Source organism: Erithacus rubecula (genome assembly GCF_903797595.1).
Source record: "Erithacus rubecula genome assembly, chromosome: 5".
In the NCBI taxonomy this organism is placed as follows: Eukaryota; Metazoa; Chordata; class Aves; order Passeriformes; family Muscicapidae; genus Erithacus; species Erithacus rubecula.
In genome coordinates, this window is record NC_136687.1 from 1,659,201 (window position 1) to 1,674,577 (window position 15,377).

At 55.1% G+C, this 15,377-nt stretch overlaps 2 protein-coding genes across 3 annotated transcripts in view; one reads left to right on the forward strand and one right to left on the reverse strand.

Annotated features, from left to right (window-relative positions):
* The window catches only part of PTPRA (protein tyrosine phosphatase receptor type A), a 111,723-nt gene extending 107,457 nt beyond the window's left edge, over nucleotides 1-4,266 (reverse strand). Inside the window, exon 1 of the mRNA XM_079307296.1 lies at nucleotides 4,020-4,266. The gene's annotated coding sequence lies outside the window, so the exon portion shown is untranslated. The remainder of the gene's footprint in view (nucleotides 1-4,019) is intronic.
* A 1,754-nt stretch (nucleotides 4,267-6,020) lies between these two features.
* Nucleotides 6,021-13,216, forward strand: MAVS (mitochondrial antiviral signaling protein). Of its 2 annotated transcripts, none has more exons than XM_079306844.1 (7): nucleotides 6,021-6,116; nucleotides 6,753-6,882; nucleotides 6,987-7,167; nucleotides 7,472-7,677; nucleotides 8,055-8,631; nucleotides 9,631-9,785; nucleotides 10,225-13,216. In XM_079306844.1, exons 2-7 carry the CDS (start codon nucleotides 6,766-6,768, stop codon nucleotides 10,849-10,851), a joined length of 1,863 nt encoding a protein of 620 aa, XP_079162970.1. In that variant the 5' UTR covers nucleotides 6,021-6,116; nucleotides 6,753-6,765; the 3' UTR covers nucleotides 10,852-13,216. The 2 variants fall into 2 exon arrangements, with proteins under 2 accessions (XP_079162970.1, XP_079162971.1); XM_079306845.1 differs by lacking the exon at nucleotides 6,021-6,116 and adding an exon at nucleotides 6,149-6,270.
* Nucleotides 13,217-15,377: the final 2,161 nt, after the last annotated feature.

Here is a 15,377-nt window from a genome sequence, read left to right on the forward strand (position 1 = left end):
TCTGGCAGTGGGAGCCATTCCCTGTGTCCTGTCCCTCCATCCCTTGTCCCCAGTCCCTCTCCAGCTCTCCTGGAGCCCCTTTAGGCTCTGGCAGGTCTCTGAGCTCTCCCTGGAGCTTCTCCTCTCCAGGTGAGCACCCCCAGCTCTCCCAGCCTGGCTCCAGCCCTCAGAGCATTTTTATTGCTTCCTCTGCAGTCACTCTAAGTCCTTGCTGTGCTGAGGACCCCAGCCTCAGACACAGCACCCCCTCAGCATCACCTCCTGCACTAACACAACAATCCCATTCCACCTTGCTGTACTACAAAACACCTCATGCTGCAAAAAAGAACTATGTGAGGCAACATGGAGCAGGTGTGGAAAGCAGCACCACTGTCATGAGGAGCTCCAGGACCATGGCTGGAGCCTAGAGATGACATGAAAAACCTCCTAAAGAGGTCAGACAACACAATGAATGAGCTGCCTCTGCACTAGTGCCTGGGCAGATCTGTGTGACAGTGACAATGTCCACGGATCCCACGATGTATTTCCCAGGAGCTTTGGCCACACACACAGAAGTTTCAAGTACTGACAGGTAGCACAGCTGACAGTGCAGCCACGTGAGCTGCATCAGAGAAAAAAGGGTTTCCAGAGCATTTGTGAGTTTAATGAGAAGTGAACACTCGTGATGCAAGGCACTCTACCCACTTACACAACCTGGAGACATCAGGAAGAACAGGATCACTCCAGCCTCTAGCAATATCCAGGACCAGCTGCTCCACAGGAAGATGCAAGAAATCATTCTGGACAGCTCAGGAATCACTTGCTTATCACTAAATCTCTTCCTAAGCCCTTCAGATAGTGATTAAGCACAATGGTTCATACCCTACATATTAAATATTAATCCTCCCTAATGGGAGTGCCGACGTTCCGGTTATCCAATTCGGATAACCGCACGCCCCGTTCCTTTTCCACCCCAAACCACATAAACACGAGGTATAAAACCCAGCAGCATTCTGTGATCCAGCCAGAGCCTCCTTGGGCTCAGAGCCTTGAAGCAAACCAGCTGCATCCCACTAAAGTCAGGGGGGAAAGAGTTAAGAGCAGGGGATGAATCAGCCACTGCTCTAAATGCGGATATTTCCTACCCCTCTGCTCAAGTGTCTCTTCCTGTCCCAAGGCTTTGGGGACACTTACAGACCTGGTCGCTTTCAAATGACTTCCACTGTGAGAGGAAAGTCCAGGGATTTGTTTTATTTCCAGAGGAAAATGCAATTTATGAATGAGCCCAGAGAGCAGCTGCCAGGAATGACCGAGCTCCAGCCTGTGTCACAGCAGGAGGGGAGGACCAGGCAGCAGCTGGTGCCATCCTGACCCTATGGAAGCACCACAGGTGCCCTGTTCCACACAAAATACCCCACCCCACACTCCCCAGTGTTTTGAGGCATCACACAGACCATGACAGTGACATGGGCTCAGCCAAGCAGAGCAGAGCTGACACAACCTGTGCCCTCCCCACTGGACTGGGATCCAGCAGGCTGTGGAAACACAGAGGGCTGGAGCAGAACAGAGGTAGGCTGGCAGCAGGAGGAGGCAGGGAGAGAGGGAATTCAAACCACTCGTCCAGGAGGATGTTGATGTTGGATGTGGACCAGTAACACGGAGCAGCAGAGAGATACAGTTATTTGTGAGGGATGTTTCAGGAAGGCAGGGCTGTGTCTCCTTAGTCTGGGAACAACACAGCAGCACCAGTGCCCTGGAAACGGGAAATATCGATTCCAGCACCTCCCAGGCGCTTTCACAGAATCCCAGAGTCATTCAGGCTGGAAAAGACCTCCAAGACCATCACCCCACAAAGTCCAACCTGTCACCAATCCCCAGAGCAGAGAACTGAATGCCACGTTCAGTTGTTCCTTGGACACCTCCAGGGATTGGGGACTCCACCACCTTCATCCAACTGTAACCAACCAGTTGCTTTAACCAATTGTTTGAATAAAGATCAGGCAAAAACCCTGAATTTCCTGCAGGCACTGCCCCAGAAAGCTCTCCAGCAGGGATGAAACACACACGTGGGATGGGAAGGTGGCAGTGCCCACTTTTTCTGTCTCCCCAGCACTCCAGGTCCTAGGGGAGCTGTACCCCAAAAAGCATCCTGGCCACAGCAGGGATCAGGGAGCTGGCAGTGCCATGACCATCCCTGTGATCCCATTCCTCCACACCAAGCCTGTTTCCCAATCTCTCTGGGAATAACAGCATGAGTTTGTATCTGATGCTTGACACAGACAGACAAACCCTCCCTGAAAACCTGGCTGCAGCCCCCCCCAGCACATCCTTCCCCTCCCTGCAGCAACAGGAATTAAAATAAAGACGAAAAACTCCTGTTGGGGCCGCAGTTTTATTTCCTGTCGTTTCTAGAACTCCTTGTACAGGAGGAAAAAATCCTTAAATATTTCCAAGCATCCAGCAAGCTCCCCCCAGCCAGGGGCAGGCACAGAAGGGATGACTAATTTTTTTTTTTAGCGTAAGACGCTGCGGAGAGCGTCCTGTGAACAGGCTCAGTAAATTCCTGAGGCTCCCGGCAAGGACTCCAGCACTCCTTGCGAAACTTCCCAGATGGAATTGAAAAGCCAGAAAACATCATTTTCTCTCCCTCAACAAACAGAGGTTGGGATTCCTTTCGCGACAGTATTTGGATTTTTAATGTCAGTCCATATTTAGCAGGAGGGAAAAAAAGCCTCCCTTCCTTCCTGTCACATTTTCCACCCTCGATGACATCCAAGATCAGAAACAAGCAAGCGCTGGCTTGAGAAGGGAGGATGCAGCTAGCCGAGCGTGGGAGAGCTTGGAGAGGGGCAGCACGGCCATTCCCATTTGGGATTCCCGTTTGGGATGTGAGGAGGGGACACACCCTTCGAGGAGAGGAAAGAGACAGCCCTGAAGGGAGGGACAGAACCCTCGGACCCCATAGCAAAGAGGATGTCTCTTCCAGTGCTCCAGCCTGGAGCATCTCCCGCACAGGGAGCAGACCACAAGCCCTCAGGCTGGAATATCGGTGCCAAAAGAAGCCTCTGGCCACCAGCACAGCCTGGATCTGCCAAGGGGGGTGTGGTGGGAGCGTGGGTCAGGAGGGTTCCTCGCTGACCAGAAGCCCCAGGGTGCAGAGAGGAGCTGTGCAGGGAGCCCGGCCATCCTGCAGCAGGGCGGTGCTGGGGCTGGCAGGACATCGTGGCCATGGTGTCCCTGCCCTGCTGCTGTTCCCTGGGTCTTGGAGGGGTGTCCCCACCTTGGACCTCCGTGTCCAACTGTGTGGGTCCATAGAATGATGGAATGGTTTGGGTTGGTAGGGACCTTAAAGTCTATATTGCTCCATCCCCTGCCAAGGATAGGGACACCTTCCACTAGCCCAGGTTGCTCAGAGTCCCATCCAACCTGGCATTAAACACCTACAGGAATCCAGGGGCAGCCACAGCTTCTCTGGCAACCTGTACCAGGGCCTCACCGCCCTCACAAGGAAGAATTTCTTCCTAATATCTGATCTAACCACACTCTCTTTCAGTGAGAGGCCATCCCCCCTTATCCTGCCACCCCAGGTCCCTGTAAAAACCCTCTCTCCGTTTTTCTTGCGGGCTCTCCACAAGTACTGAGAGGCCCCATTGGGTCTCCCCGGATCCTGCTCTTCCCCAGGCTGGACAATCCCAATTCTCTCTTCCCCAGGCTGGACAATCCCAATTCCCGCAGCCTTTCCTCGCAGCAGAGGTGCTGCATCCCTCCCATCAACTTGGTGGCCTCCTCTGGACCGACTCCAAGGGAGCAAATCCAAGAGCCGCAGCCCGCGATCACTTTTAGAAATCACCATTATCGCTTCCAAACACACCTACAAATGCGCAAATACCAAACCCCAAGTTCAGCGCGCACAGCGTGGGGGTGACCCAACTCCACGGACACGCGTGGGTCGCGCCCGCCGCCCCTTCCATCAGCCCCACAGCACCGCAACACCCCCGTGCCTCCCCCCGGGGGTCACCTGCGACCCCCGCCCCGCTCACCTGCGGCCGCTGCTCCCACCGGCTCCCGCCCAAACGGCTCCGCTGCGAGGCCGCGGCGGCCGCCCGTAACCATGGACGGCGCGGCGGGGGGAGAGCGCGGGGAGGGGGGTCGGGGGAAAAAGGGGAGGGGGATATGAGGGAAGGGGAAGGGGTGCGGGAAGCCCCCGCCGCCCCTCGGGGCTCTCCCGGCGCTCAGCGGCGCCGCCGCCGCCGCCCGCCCGCTGCCGCCGCCATCGTGCGGCTCCGGCCGGGGGCGTGGCCGGGGCGTGCCCAGGGGCGGGGCCGAGGGCGGGGCCAGAGGGCCCCGGCGCGGGGTGGTGCCGCCCCCTGGTGGCGCGGAGGCGGCACTGCGCCCCCCATCGCGCTCCCCGAAATTCCCGAGTAGGAAATTAACTAAAAATAAAATGTTTTGGTGGGATACTACAGGAAAGGCGGGGACGGACTGTTAGGAAGGAGCTGCGGAGACAGGGCAAGGAGTAACGTGTACAAGTTGAAAGAGGGGGAATTTATGTTGGATATTAAGAGGAAATTTTTTGCTGGGCCAATAATGAGAACAGGAACAGGTTGCCCGGGAAGTTGTGGATGCCCCAACGCTGGAAATTTTCAAAGCCAGGTTGGATAATGCCTTGAGCAACCTGCTCTAATGGGGGTTGTCCCGGCCCGTGGCAGAACAGCTTGGGATGATCTTTTTTAAACTCTCTTCCAAACCTCTAACATACTACGATTCTATGATTCTGTGATTCTGTGATTCTGTGATTATATGATTCTGTGATTCTATGATTCTGTAATTCTGTGATTCTATAATTATATGATTCTATGATTCGATGATTCTGTGATTCTATGAATGATTCTGTGAACAGAAATTACTGGGCCCAACTGAGTGAGTGGTTTTTTTTTTTTTTTCATGAGGTAAGTTTTGATCACCACAAAGGTCTCGTCTTAATTAGAAACAACCCAGAAATACAATCCCATTTTATTATTTAGGATAAGAAAAGCTGGCTTCAGTTAATTATAATCACTGAATGGTTGGGGTTGGAAAGGACTTCAAAGACTCTCTCGTTCCACTCCCTGCCATGGGCAGGGACAAATTTCCACTATCCCAGGCTGCTCCAAGCCCCATCGCCAGGGATGACACAGCCACAGCTTTTCTGGACAAACTGTGCCAGTGCTCACATGAAGGAGTATGTTCCTCATATCCAGGTGGAACTTTATCATTTTCTGCCTTTTGCCTCTTGTCCCATTGCTGGGGACAGAGCAGAGCCCGGTCCATCCTCTTGGCACACCCCCTTTAGATATTCACACACATTAATGAGGTTCCCTCTCAGATGTCTGTTCTCAGGGCTGAACAGCTCCAGCCCCCAGAATCACAGAGGTTCAAAGGGATATCTGGAGATCGTCCAGTCCAACCCTCTGCCAAGGCAGTGACACCTGCAGCAGGTGACACAGGAATGTGTCCAGGTGGGTTTGGAATGGCTCCAGAGAGGGACACTCCATGGCCTCCCTGGGCAGCTGCTCAGAGCTCTGCCACCCTCAATATAAAGAATGTTGAGGTGAAACTTCCTATGTTTTAGTTTGTGGCCATTAGTCCTTGTCCTGCGGCTGGGCACCACTGGAAAGAGTCTGGCAGCATCCTGAGACTCCCCTGCGCCCCTTTGGAGATATTTAAATGGATTGATGAGATGCTCCTGTCTCCTCACACCCGCCGGACGTGCACCAGGGTCTCCGTTGTCCCGGAATCTCCGTGTCCCCTCTCCAGGATCCCCGTGTCCCGGTATCCCCGGGTCCCCGCTCCAGGATCTCCGTGTCCCGGTATCTCCGTGTCCCCGTGTCCCGGTATCTCCGTGTCCCGGTATCTCCGTGTCCCGGTATCTCCGTGTCCCCGTGCCCCGGTATCTCCGTGTCCCGGTATCTCCGTGTCCCGGTATCTCCGTGTCCCCTTCCAGGCTCGCCGTGTTCCCGCTGTCCTGAGGGACCCGGAACCGGACACACCCCCTGTCAATCATAGTGACAGGCGTGTGTCGCAGCCAATCAGCGGCGGTTGCGACACGAGGGGGCGGGGTCATAGCGGTGCCGGGCGCACGGCGGCGGCGGGCGCAGGTGAGGGGCCCTGAGGGGCCGTGAGGGCGGCGGGGAGGGGGCACCGCGGCCGCAGCGCCCCCCGCGGCCGCCTCAGCTCCGGCCGCACTCCCGGCCGCTGTGCCGGGGGCTTCTGCGAGCGGGGAACCTCCCGCAGCTCCCCCGGGGGCTGAAGGTCGTGCTGAGGGCGGGGGGGGGGGCCCCGCCGTGAGGGCGCCCAGATCCACGTCGCGGCCTGCGGGCCGCCATTCCTGTGGGAATGAGTCCAGTGCCTTCCGCTTTGTTTTTTTTCCATTGCTAATGCGCCATTCCGGCCGTGGCCCCTTGAGCTTGTCTTGGCCTTGTCGCCTGTTCTTCCCTGTCGGCTGTCATGACCCTGCCACCAGGCCGGCCCCCAACCCGCCGGCTGAATCCAAACAATCCGAGTGGGAATAAACACGGGTGGGCGATGGTAGAAAGAAGCGAGGTTTGTGGAAAGGAAGCTGAGCCTTGAACTTTAACCCAAACGTCTTCTCTGTGCGCGTTTTCCGCCTGGGATTTCCCCTGTCCATTGGCAGTGTCTGTGCGGGGGCACGGGTGCCTTTGAACATCCGAGATTCTGGAGACAGCCTGAGCTTCACCAGCAGCTCTGCTCACCCTAAGTCTGTCTCTGTGCAGGTGCTGAGCCAGGATGGGTTTGGCTGAAGACAAAGTGTACGCCCATATTACCAAAAACCTCAAGAAGTTCGGGACTATCCGAGTGGCATCGCTGGTCAATTCCCTGACGTGCCTGGTCGATTCTGATAGAGTAATTCCCTGTTTTGCTGAGCTCTGCCAGACTCCTTCCACAACACAGAGCTGTCTTTCCTCTAAGCCAGACCCTCTCTTAGACGCCCTGTGTGTTTTTCCTAGGATGAACTCCTCGCCCGGGAGGAGACACGGGGCAACTACATAGCTGTCTTTAGGTTTTATCAGCACCTGAGGTGCCGGAGGGGCTGGGTGCAGGATCTCATCCAGGCGCTGCACCAGAACAACGCGGGGCACTTGGCTGATGAGCTGCAGGAAATCTATGACATGTGGCAACCTCGACCTCGTATGTAGCCTCATCCTCCCCGGGTGTGTCTTGTGGGGTGCTGGAGGTGGGGACATGAAGTTGTCTCTGTTCCTGCCTTGGCTTCCCAGGGATGTTTTTCAGTGGGGTGACACGTTTGAGGATGACAGGTCTGTGTTTGAAGGTGCTTGGGTTGGTGGTGGGCTGGGGTTCTCACCTGAGGGGAGATGGAAGGATGAACAAAGGGTGTGGGGACAGAGCAGGGACACACAGAGGGCTGCCTCATCCCCACACTTATCCTCTGCTTCCTCAGTTTTCCCCACAATGATCTGCTTGTCTCTTCCAGATTCCTCAGCTCCTGCTGCTGCCTCCTCCCTTCCCAGTGATGCCCATCCTGCTGCCTCCTCCACCAGTGCCCAGACACCCTCCCAGGGGCCAAATCCTGCCCCTTTGGCTGGGCAGCCACACCGAGAGCTGCCCATTGGTGACCAGCCCAGTGCTGCCACCCCCACAAGCATGGATCTGGAGGCCAGAGTGCCAGTGCAGGAATCGGTGAGCAGGACACGTGTTGGATGGGGACACAAGGGTCCCTTTGGATTGGGGAGCCTGCAGTAGGGCCAGGCTCCTTCAGGACCACCCCAAGCAGCTGCTCGCTGCTGATCTCTGCTGCATCTGGTAACTTGCAGTTTATACATGGTCCTGGAACTGCTCCCTCTCCTGTCTCCCTCCACGAGGGCAGTGCAGGCTCTGCTTTGCCAGTCCAGGCTTCTCTCCCGAGCCTGAGTCCCCAACCCTTGGGTGGCTCCAAAGGAGAGACCCCAGACCCCTTTCATAACCAGCCTTGTGGGGGTCACTGCTCAGGGTTTGGAACACCCCATGGTCCCAGACCCCCTCATCCCAGTGATCTAACACAACTCATTTCCTTCCAGCTCCCCAAAAAACTCCCGGAGCAAGAGAGTCCCCGGCCAATTCCACCTGAGAGCAAAATCCATGGCGGAGTGAGCAGTGGGCACAGTGGAGAGGGGAATCTCCCCCACCCCGCTGGGGCAGTGGGGACAGCAGGGACAGCAGGGACAGCAGGGGTGGCCGTGCCATCAGCTGTGTCCCCAGAGCACAGGGACTGGCTGAGCCGCCGGCCGGTGTGTGTGGACAATGGTTTTTTTGGGAATTCCAACCACCTGCACCGCGGCACGCCCGGCCTGGCCCTGGGCAGGGCTGTTCCACCCAGGGATGCAGCTGCTGCTCCCAGCCCCGGGCAGCCCAGGAACGAGCCCGAAGAGAACTCGGATATCTCCACAGAGTCACTGCCAAGGCTGCAGGGGAATGCTCAGGGTGTGGGGCAGCAGCCCCCAAACTCGGTGCCAAAAAAGCAGCCTGTGCCAAGCTCTGGGCATGGTGAGCCCACTGGCAGCTTGGTGGATGTGCGCAGCCCCCTCCTCATACAGGAGCAGTTTGATGCAGAGAAGAAGAGGGTCGGGATGCTGCGAGAACACCCAGGCAGTGGAGGTGAGTTTCTCTCCTGGCAGAACCAGGTAGGCACTAGAGAGCAGGAGATATTGCTGAGAGCCCCTCACTGCAAGAAAGAAACTGGCATGATGGAGTGTGTCCAGAGAAGGGAGAGCTCTAGAACATAAGTGTGATGAGGAGCAGCTCAGGAAGCTGGGAGAGCTCAGTCTGGAGAAAATGAAGTTCAGGGGAGACCTTGTTCTACAACTCCCTGACAGGAGGGTGGAGCAAGGTGAGGATTGGGCTCTGCTCTCATGTAACAAGCAACAGGACAAGCAGAAAATCGTGTCATGGGAGGTTTAGCTTGGATAGTTGGGAAATTCTCCTTTTGAAAGAGATTGTCAAGCTCTGGAAAAAGCTGTCCAGGCCAGTGGTGGTCACCATCCCTGGAGGGATTTGAAAGCCATTTGGATGTGGCACTTGGGGACATGAATTTGTAGTGGCCTTCGTAGTGCTGGGGGGATGGTTGAGATAGAGTAGAATAGAATAAAATAGAATAGAATATTTAATTTGGAAGTAACCTACAGTGATCATTTAATGCATCTGCATTTTAAACTTCTCCCCTTCCCTTAGTTTGCAGAGATGTTTGTATCTTGCATGTGGGGGAATTTTAGCATCTCCTACATCCTTTTCCTGTGGGCATCATAGAATCAGGATAAAAGCCTGTCCTGCACTCCAGGGTCTTGGGGTGGGAAAAGAGACACTCAGTTCCTCCCAGCCCTTTCCCCTCTGCCATGTGGGGTCAGCCCCTCCTGGCAGGGAGGACATGGAGTTACAGGAGCCTTAAAAGGCTCTGTTTCCCTTGGTGCTCCCCAGCCCTGCAGCCCACCCTGCTTGAGTTACCTGCAGCTGCAGAGAAAGCTTGGGTACTCCAACTCCTGCTCCCTGTGTCACTCCCCCAGCTTGGGGACTGTCCTGTCACAGCTTCCTTGAGGAAGAGCAAATCTCACCTTTTAGGTCTCCTGGTTAACACAACATGCTTTGGTTTTTTTCTGATAGATTCTTCAAAGGAAACCACTGCCCTGGGTGCTACCCCTGTGCCCAGAGACACTTTCCCATCCCGTGCCAGCTCTGTGAAGTCTCTGACTCAAGAGAAGAAGCTGCCCTTTGGGAATACAGCCAGCAACACCCCCTCTGTGCCAGCAAAGGAGAAAGTAAGTGACCTTTCCTCTTGCCACTTGCATTTCCTTCATGTCCTTCTGCACTCCTCCTGGTTTTTTCTGTTGCAGTGTCACACTGCAAGCTGGTGATGAGTTTATTCAGGGATTATTTTTTCCTCACTTTGAGGTGTTCATCTTACTATCCACAGCTGTTTTATGGAGCATGGGAGAAGGGAGCCAAACTCCTTTTGGGCTTTGATCCCTTATTTCCCCTCCTTAGCTTTCCAGTCAGCCTCCTGGTTCCCAGCTGCTGTTTTCCACTGCTCTACACACTGCCTCCCTCCTTGCCTCCCTCACTGTTACCTGTGACCCAGCCTTGTTAGTGGCAGATGTGGGGACTGTGTTGAAGTGGGTTTGTGTGGGTCCTGTGTGCCCAAGACCAGGCCATTGGGTGCTTCCCTTGACACCCAGCCCCTGTCCTTGTCTCCCAAAGGTGCTGCCAGCCTCAGCAAACCCTGTCCTGGGCACAGCTGTGGTAGGAGGCTCCAAAGGCACAACTGGGAGATCAGCTTCCCGGGCGAGCTCTGCCACCAGCATCTGGGCATCTCACAGTGATGAGGAGAGGGAAGAGGAGCTCAGCAAGCCAGGTGTCCTCATGTCCCCACCTCAGGGCAGCCCAGAGGTGACCAGCAGATCCCCAGGCTCTCAGGAGCCCAGCAACCGCTGTCCCAGCACCTCCAGTAGCCTTGGCCTCAGCAGCGACCCCATCCTGGTGAGCAGGGATGGCCTGAGCTCAGGAGGAGCGTTCCCCAGAGCAAAGGAGGCATCTGGAGCAAGCAGAGACTCCTGTCCTGCTCCAGGCTGGGACAGCCCCTCCCTGGGCACCCACGAGGTGCGTGTGGATCATCACCCCAGCATCCAGCCCGGAGCCGGCAGCGACGGTGCCCCCGGGAGCTCCGTGCATTTCAGCTCTGGCAGTGACCCTGATGCTGCCAGCAGCTCACCTGGGGCCAGAGTCCCCAAGGGGGACAGCAATGGGCTGTCCCTGCTCTACATCCTGCCAGCTCTCGGCCTCCTTTCTGCCGTGGCGTTCGCGGTGTACGCTCGGCTGCGGAAATAGGGAAGGGATGGCACGGCAGTGACACAGCCAGGGATTCCTCTGGCAACGGGATTTTGGCCAATGCATTTGAAGCCTGAAGAGTAGGGGGGGGCAGTAGGGGCGTGGTTAAATCTTTTTCTGGAAGGTTCTGCTGGAAGAGGTCTTGGTACACGATGCTGTTTGGTTTGGGTCCGTTCCTTCCCATTTCCCAACCATCTTCTTGGCTGTAGCCTTCACTTACACCCTTGGAGAAGAGGATCTCACTCCAAAATGATCCACTGAGTCAAGAAGGAAAGCATTCATGGTGATTCTCCATGTTTTTCTTGTTTGGTCTCAGGAGGCCTCAGGGAAGCATATACTGATGATCCAAAGGGTGACCTCCATGTCCTTTTGTGCAGTGCAGCCAGGAGAGGTTGTGCAGATATCCTGTAACAGTGGAGCTGATTTTCTTGGCTCTGCCCATCTTGGCATGAAAATGTGTCCAAGAGTGGGTGCAGCAGCCTCCACTGGATGTCTCATGTTCAGTTTGCCTTACTTGATGTCTCTGGCTCTGCTACTTCTTCTGGGATTGCTTCATGCACTACTGACCCTGGGGATAAACATAAGGGTCAGGAAAGAGCTGCATCTAAGCAGTGCTATCAAGGATCAACCTCATTTCTCCCCCTCCAGGCAAAGAAAGGGGTTTCTGATTTAAGAGGAATGTTTCAGGCAATGCCAACTTTAAGCAGACTTGGTCCCACAAAAGGTTATTGGGTGTCTTTGTTTTTTTAGGCTGGATTTTTGGAACTTGGTTGAAAGGGTAGATGGAGTTCTTGCCCTTCCTGATACCTGTTGCTGTGGGATAGGGGCATAGGAATGTTCTGCCCAGGCTGGGACACAAACAGGATCAACTGCACTGCAGGGAGACCATAGCAGAGTGAGAGAGACCTGGGGAGACCTTGTAGCACCTTCCAGTGTCTGAAGGGCTTGGAACAAACTGGTCTTGTGGAAGGTGTCCCTGTCCATGGCAGAGGGCAGGGATGAGATGGTTGTTAATGGCCCCTCCAACCCAAACCATTCTGGGATTGTAGAATACAGTCAAGCAGTGAAGCAGCAGCAGCCTAGAGTAGTTAGGTTGCTCCAAGCTCCATTCAACTAGGCCTTGAACTCTACCAGGGATGGGGCAGCCACAGCTTCTCTGGACAACCTGTGTCAGTGTTTCACCACCCTTGCAGGAAAGAATTTCTTCCCAGTGTCCCACCTATCCCTGCCCTCTGACAGTGGGAAGCCATTCCCTTTTGTGCTGTCACTTCAGGTTCTTGTCCAAAGTCCCTCTCCAGTTCTCTTGGAGCCCATTTAGGTACTGGAGGTTGCTGGAAGGTCTCTTCAGAGTCTTCTCCAGGTGAGCATCCCCAGCTCTCCCTGAGGGGCTCCAGCCCTCAGAGTTTCTCTGTGGCCTCCTCTGGACTCAGTCCAGCAGCTCCACATCCTTGTGTTGGGGCTGCAGAGGTGGACACAGCACTGCAGCTGGAGTCTCACCTGAGGACAGCAGAGGAGCAGAATCCCTGCCCTCAGCCCCCTGTCTAACACTGATCCTGGATTCCTGCCATCAGCACAGCTTCCCAAAATCTGCTCTTCCTGCTGGCAGGGAGCAGGAGGGAGCTCAGCCCCTGGGCCTGGCTGCAAAGTGCAGCCATCACATCCAGAGCTTGGGCTGTGGTGGGAAAGGTCCATGAGCCCTGAATGACTGCTCCTCCCTCCCAGTACTTCCTTCTGCCCAAAAATCCAAGAAGTGCCTCCATAAAACTAAGGAAAACCAAGAGATGCAAGAGGGAGGTGTTGGTTTTGGTGTGTCAGGGCTGCTTTCCAGAAGAGCTCGAGGTGTTCATTCCTTGCTCAGTGCCCGGTGCTGAAGGAGGGAGGGACTGGGCCCCCTCTGCCAGGAGAGGGAATGTGGGGGCTGCTCTTCCCTTTGAAGATAAAATGGTTACCACTCCCTAAGGGGAGGGACAGGAAGGGATTTTCCTTCTCCACACTTTGTATAATTCAGGGGAGATCCATGAGATCCCAAACCAGCTGCATCCATACCAAGGCCCTCTTCTCTGATGCTTTACTTGCCAGTAAAATTCTTCCCATGTTTTTCCATACATTTAAGCAACAGCTTGTATGCTTTGCCTTTTCATGTCACATTTCTCTTGTGAAACAGCTGGTTTGTCACCACCTCAGACTGGAGAAAGCACATGTTCAGATTGCTGCTGTGAAGTGCTGGGCTTTTCACAGTTGTTACTTAGCACTTTAAAGCCTCATTGGCAGGAGATGATACAGGAGGGAGCTGTGTCCCTGCACAGCTTTTACTAACAGGCTAAAAAGCCTTTTACTAACTATAATAAATCAGTTTGAAGCTTCACACTTGACTTGTGATTTGTGGGATGAAGAGCAGGAGGCTGATGATGCTGTGGCTGGAGGGAATGCTCTGAAGGGCTCTGTTGGCAGTGACACTGAGAGACAGTGCCAGGAGGAGGTGACAAGGTTCAGAGACACTTTCCTCATTTTGGAACAAGCACAGGATCTGGTCCAGAGGGTGCCCACCATGGCAGCTCTTCCTGTTGGTGGTAGGATGCCCAGGATGAAAACAGGGAAGGTGGCTCCTGAGGCAGCAAAGCTGAGCTGCACTGCTCAGAATGGAGCTGTGACTGGAAGGGAAGGATCCTTGGGACTGGATGTAACCAGGTGGACACTGTACAGATGTGTGCCAAGGCCAGGATGCTGCTTTATTCATTTTCCAGATTTTCTGGTTGAATTCTATCCTGGGATCCTGCCCAGAAAAGGGGCAGTTTTCCATGCTGGGCCACCTTAGCCACTCTGAGTTTGGCTCTGGAGGTGGCTGCTCCCCAGGTTTCTCTTCCTGTGCTCTGAGGAACAGAGGCACCAACATCCCTAAACCACTGCTCACCCCCATGTGCCTTTTGGGGACAAACAGGAAGCTTCTGGGAGGGAACAGCCCTTTCCTGTGCCCTCTCCATGCTCCCAAGGGCTCTGCTCTGTCCCAACAGCTGAGACACCCCACGAGCTTCCCTTTCTGCTTGCCCACTCCAGCTGTTACAGCCCAGCTGTGTCAAACACAGTCAGCAGGGGTTGAAAATACTCCAGAGGTTTGTACAGCTCAGCAAGATCCTTTTTTACCCAAATGAAAGCAGTGCTGTTCTGCAGGAGATTATTTGTGTTCAGAGAGCTCATTCTTTTTCTCCTGTCACTGCCAACCCAATTTATCCACTTTCTCCACTCACCCAACAGGATACTAAAATACACCAACTAAATTTCACCTATCCCTTTGTCCTGTTTTTCACTCCAGCAACCAGAATTCATGGAAATTATCACACCTTTGTGGAATGTTGGTCGCTGATCCTTCAGGTATCAAATTAATGCCTGAGGATTGTGGTGAGCTGGGATTACCCCGGGGCAGGTGAGGAGCCCCCAGGGTCACCGGGCTGCGAAGTGCTTGGTGTGCTCTGGGTGTGCCAGAAAACAATTAACATTCCACACGGGGATCTCCATCAACATTCCACATGGGGATCTCCATCAACATTCCACACGGGGATCTCCATCAACATTCCACACGGGGATCTCCATCAACATTCCACACGGGGATCTCCATCAACATTCCACACGGGGATCTCCATCAACATTCCACACGGGGATCTCCATCAACATTCCACACGGGGATCTCCATCGCGTTACAGTGGCAGCTGTTAGGGCATCCTGTAGTCTGGGAATCTGTGTTTTCTTCTTCAGTTTTCGTCCTGTTGGTTGTTGCCTCAATGTTTCCACCACATGGGGGTTTCCTCCTGCGGTTGTTGACAAACGCGGTATCGGGGTTTAAAGAACAGGGACGTATCCACCTAGAATTATGTTGGGATGTAAAGGAGAGCTGAAGATTTTAAGATCCTAGGAATGAATTCTTCCTTCTGAGGATTTTGAGGCCCCGGCACAGGATGCCCAGAGAAGCTGTGGCTGCCCCTGGCAGTGTCCAAGGCCAGGTTGGATGGGGCTTGGAACAACCTGGGCCAGTGGCAGGTGTCCGTGCCCCTGGCAGGGGGTGGAACAGGATGGTTTTAAGGTCCGTTCACGCTCGCCATGGGGGGTGGTGGCAGTGCCACCCCACGTCTATATGCAAATCATATTGAAATGAGCCCGCCCGCGGTGCCCGGCCCAGCCGAGCCTACTGCGGCTCTTCCCTTCGCCCTCCCGCGGTGCCATGGTTACCCAGCCGTCAATCACCGCGCACTTTCCCTCCCCTCCCGCACAGCTCTCTCGGCCATTGGGCACTGGCCTTGTCAATCTGGCGCCAGAGGAAGCCCATAGGCCAGCGCTGCCGCATATGGGCCCGCCTCTCCCGAGCGCACGCTTCCGATTGGGCAGCCGCGCTTGTCACTCTGAGCGGCCACAGCAGGAGGCGGGCCCGGCTCCCCCTGCCGCGCAATAGCGGCTTGTCATTGGCCCATCTCGCTGTCGCTCTGCGCCGCGGGGGGAGCGGATTGGCGGCCGCCTCCCGGAGCGTCCCGCCCCGC

Bases quoted from the DNA above. Each gene is read 5' to 3' on its own strand.
- MAVS (XM_079306844.1), top strand. From the start codon at position 6,766: ATGGGTTTGGCTGAAGACAAAGTGTACGCCCATATTACCAAAAACCTC. The intron at 8,632-9,630 runs GTGAGTTTCTCT...TTTTTCTGATAG, and splicing joins AGAACACCCAGGCAGTGGAG to ATTCTTCAAAGGAAACCACT. The intron at 9,786-10,224 runs GTAAGTGACCTT...TGTCTCCCAAAG, and splicing joins CTGTGCCAGCAAAGGAGAAA to GTGCTGCCAGCCTCAGCAAA.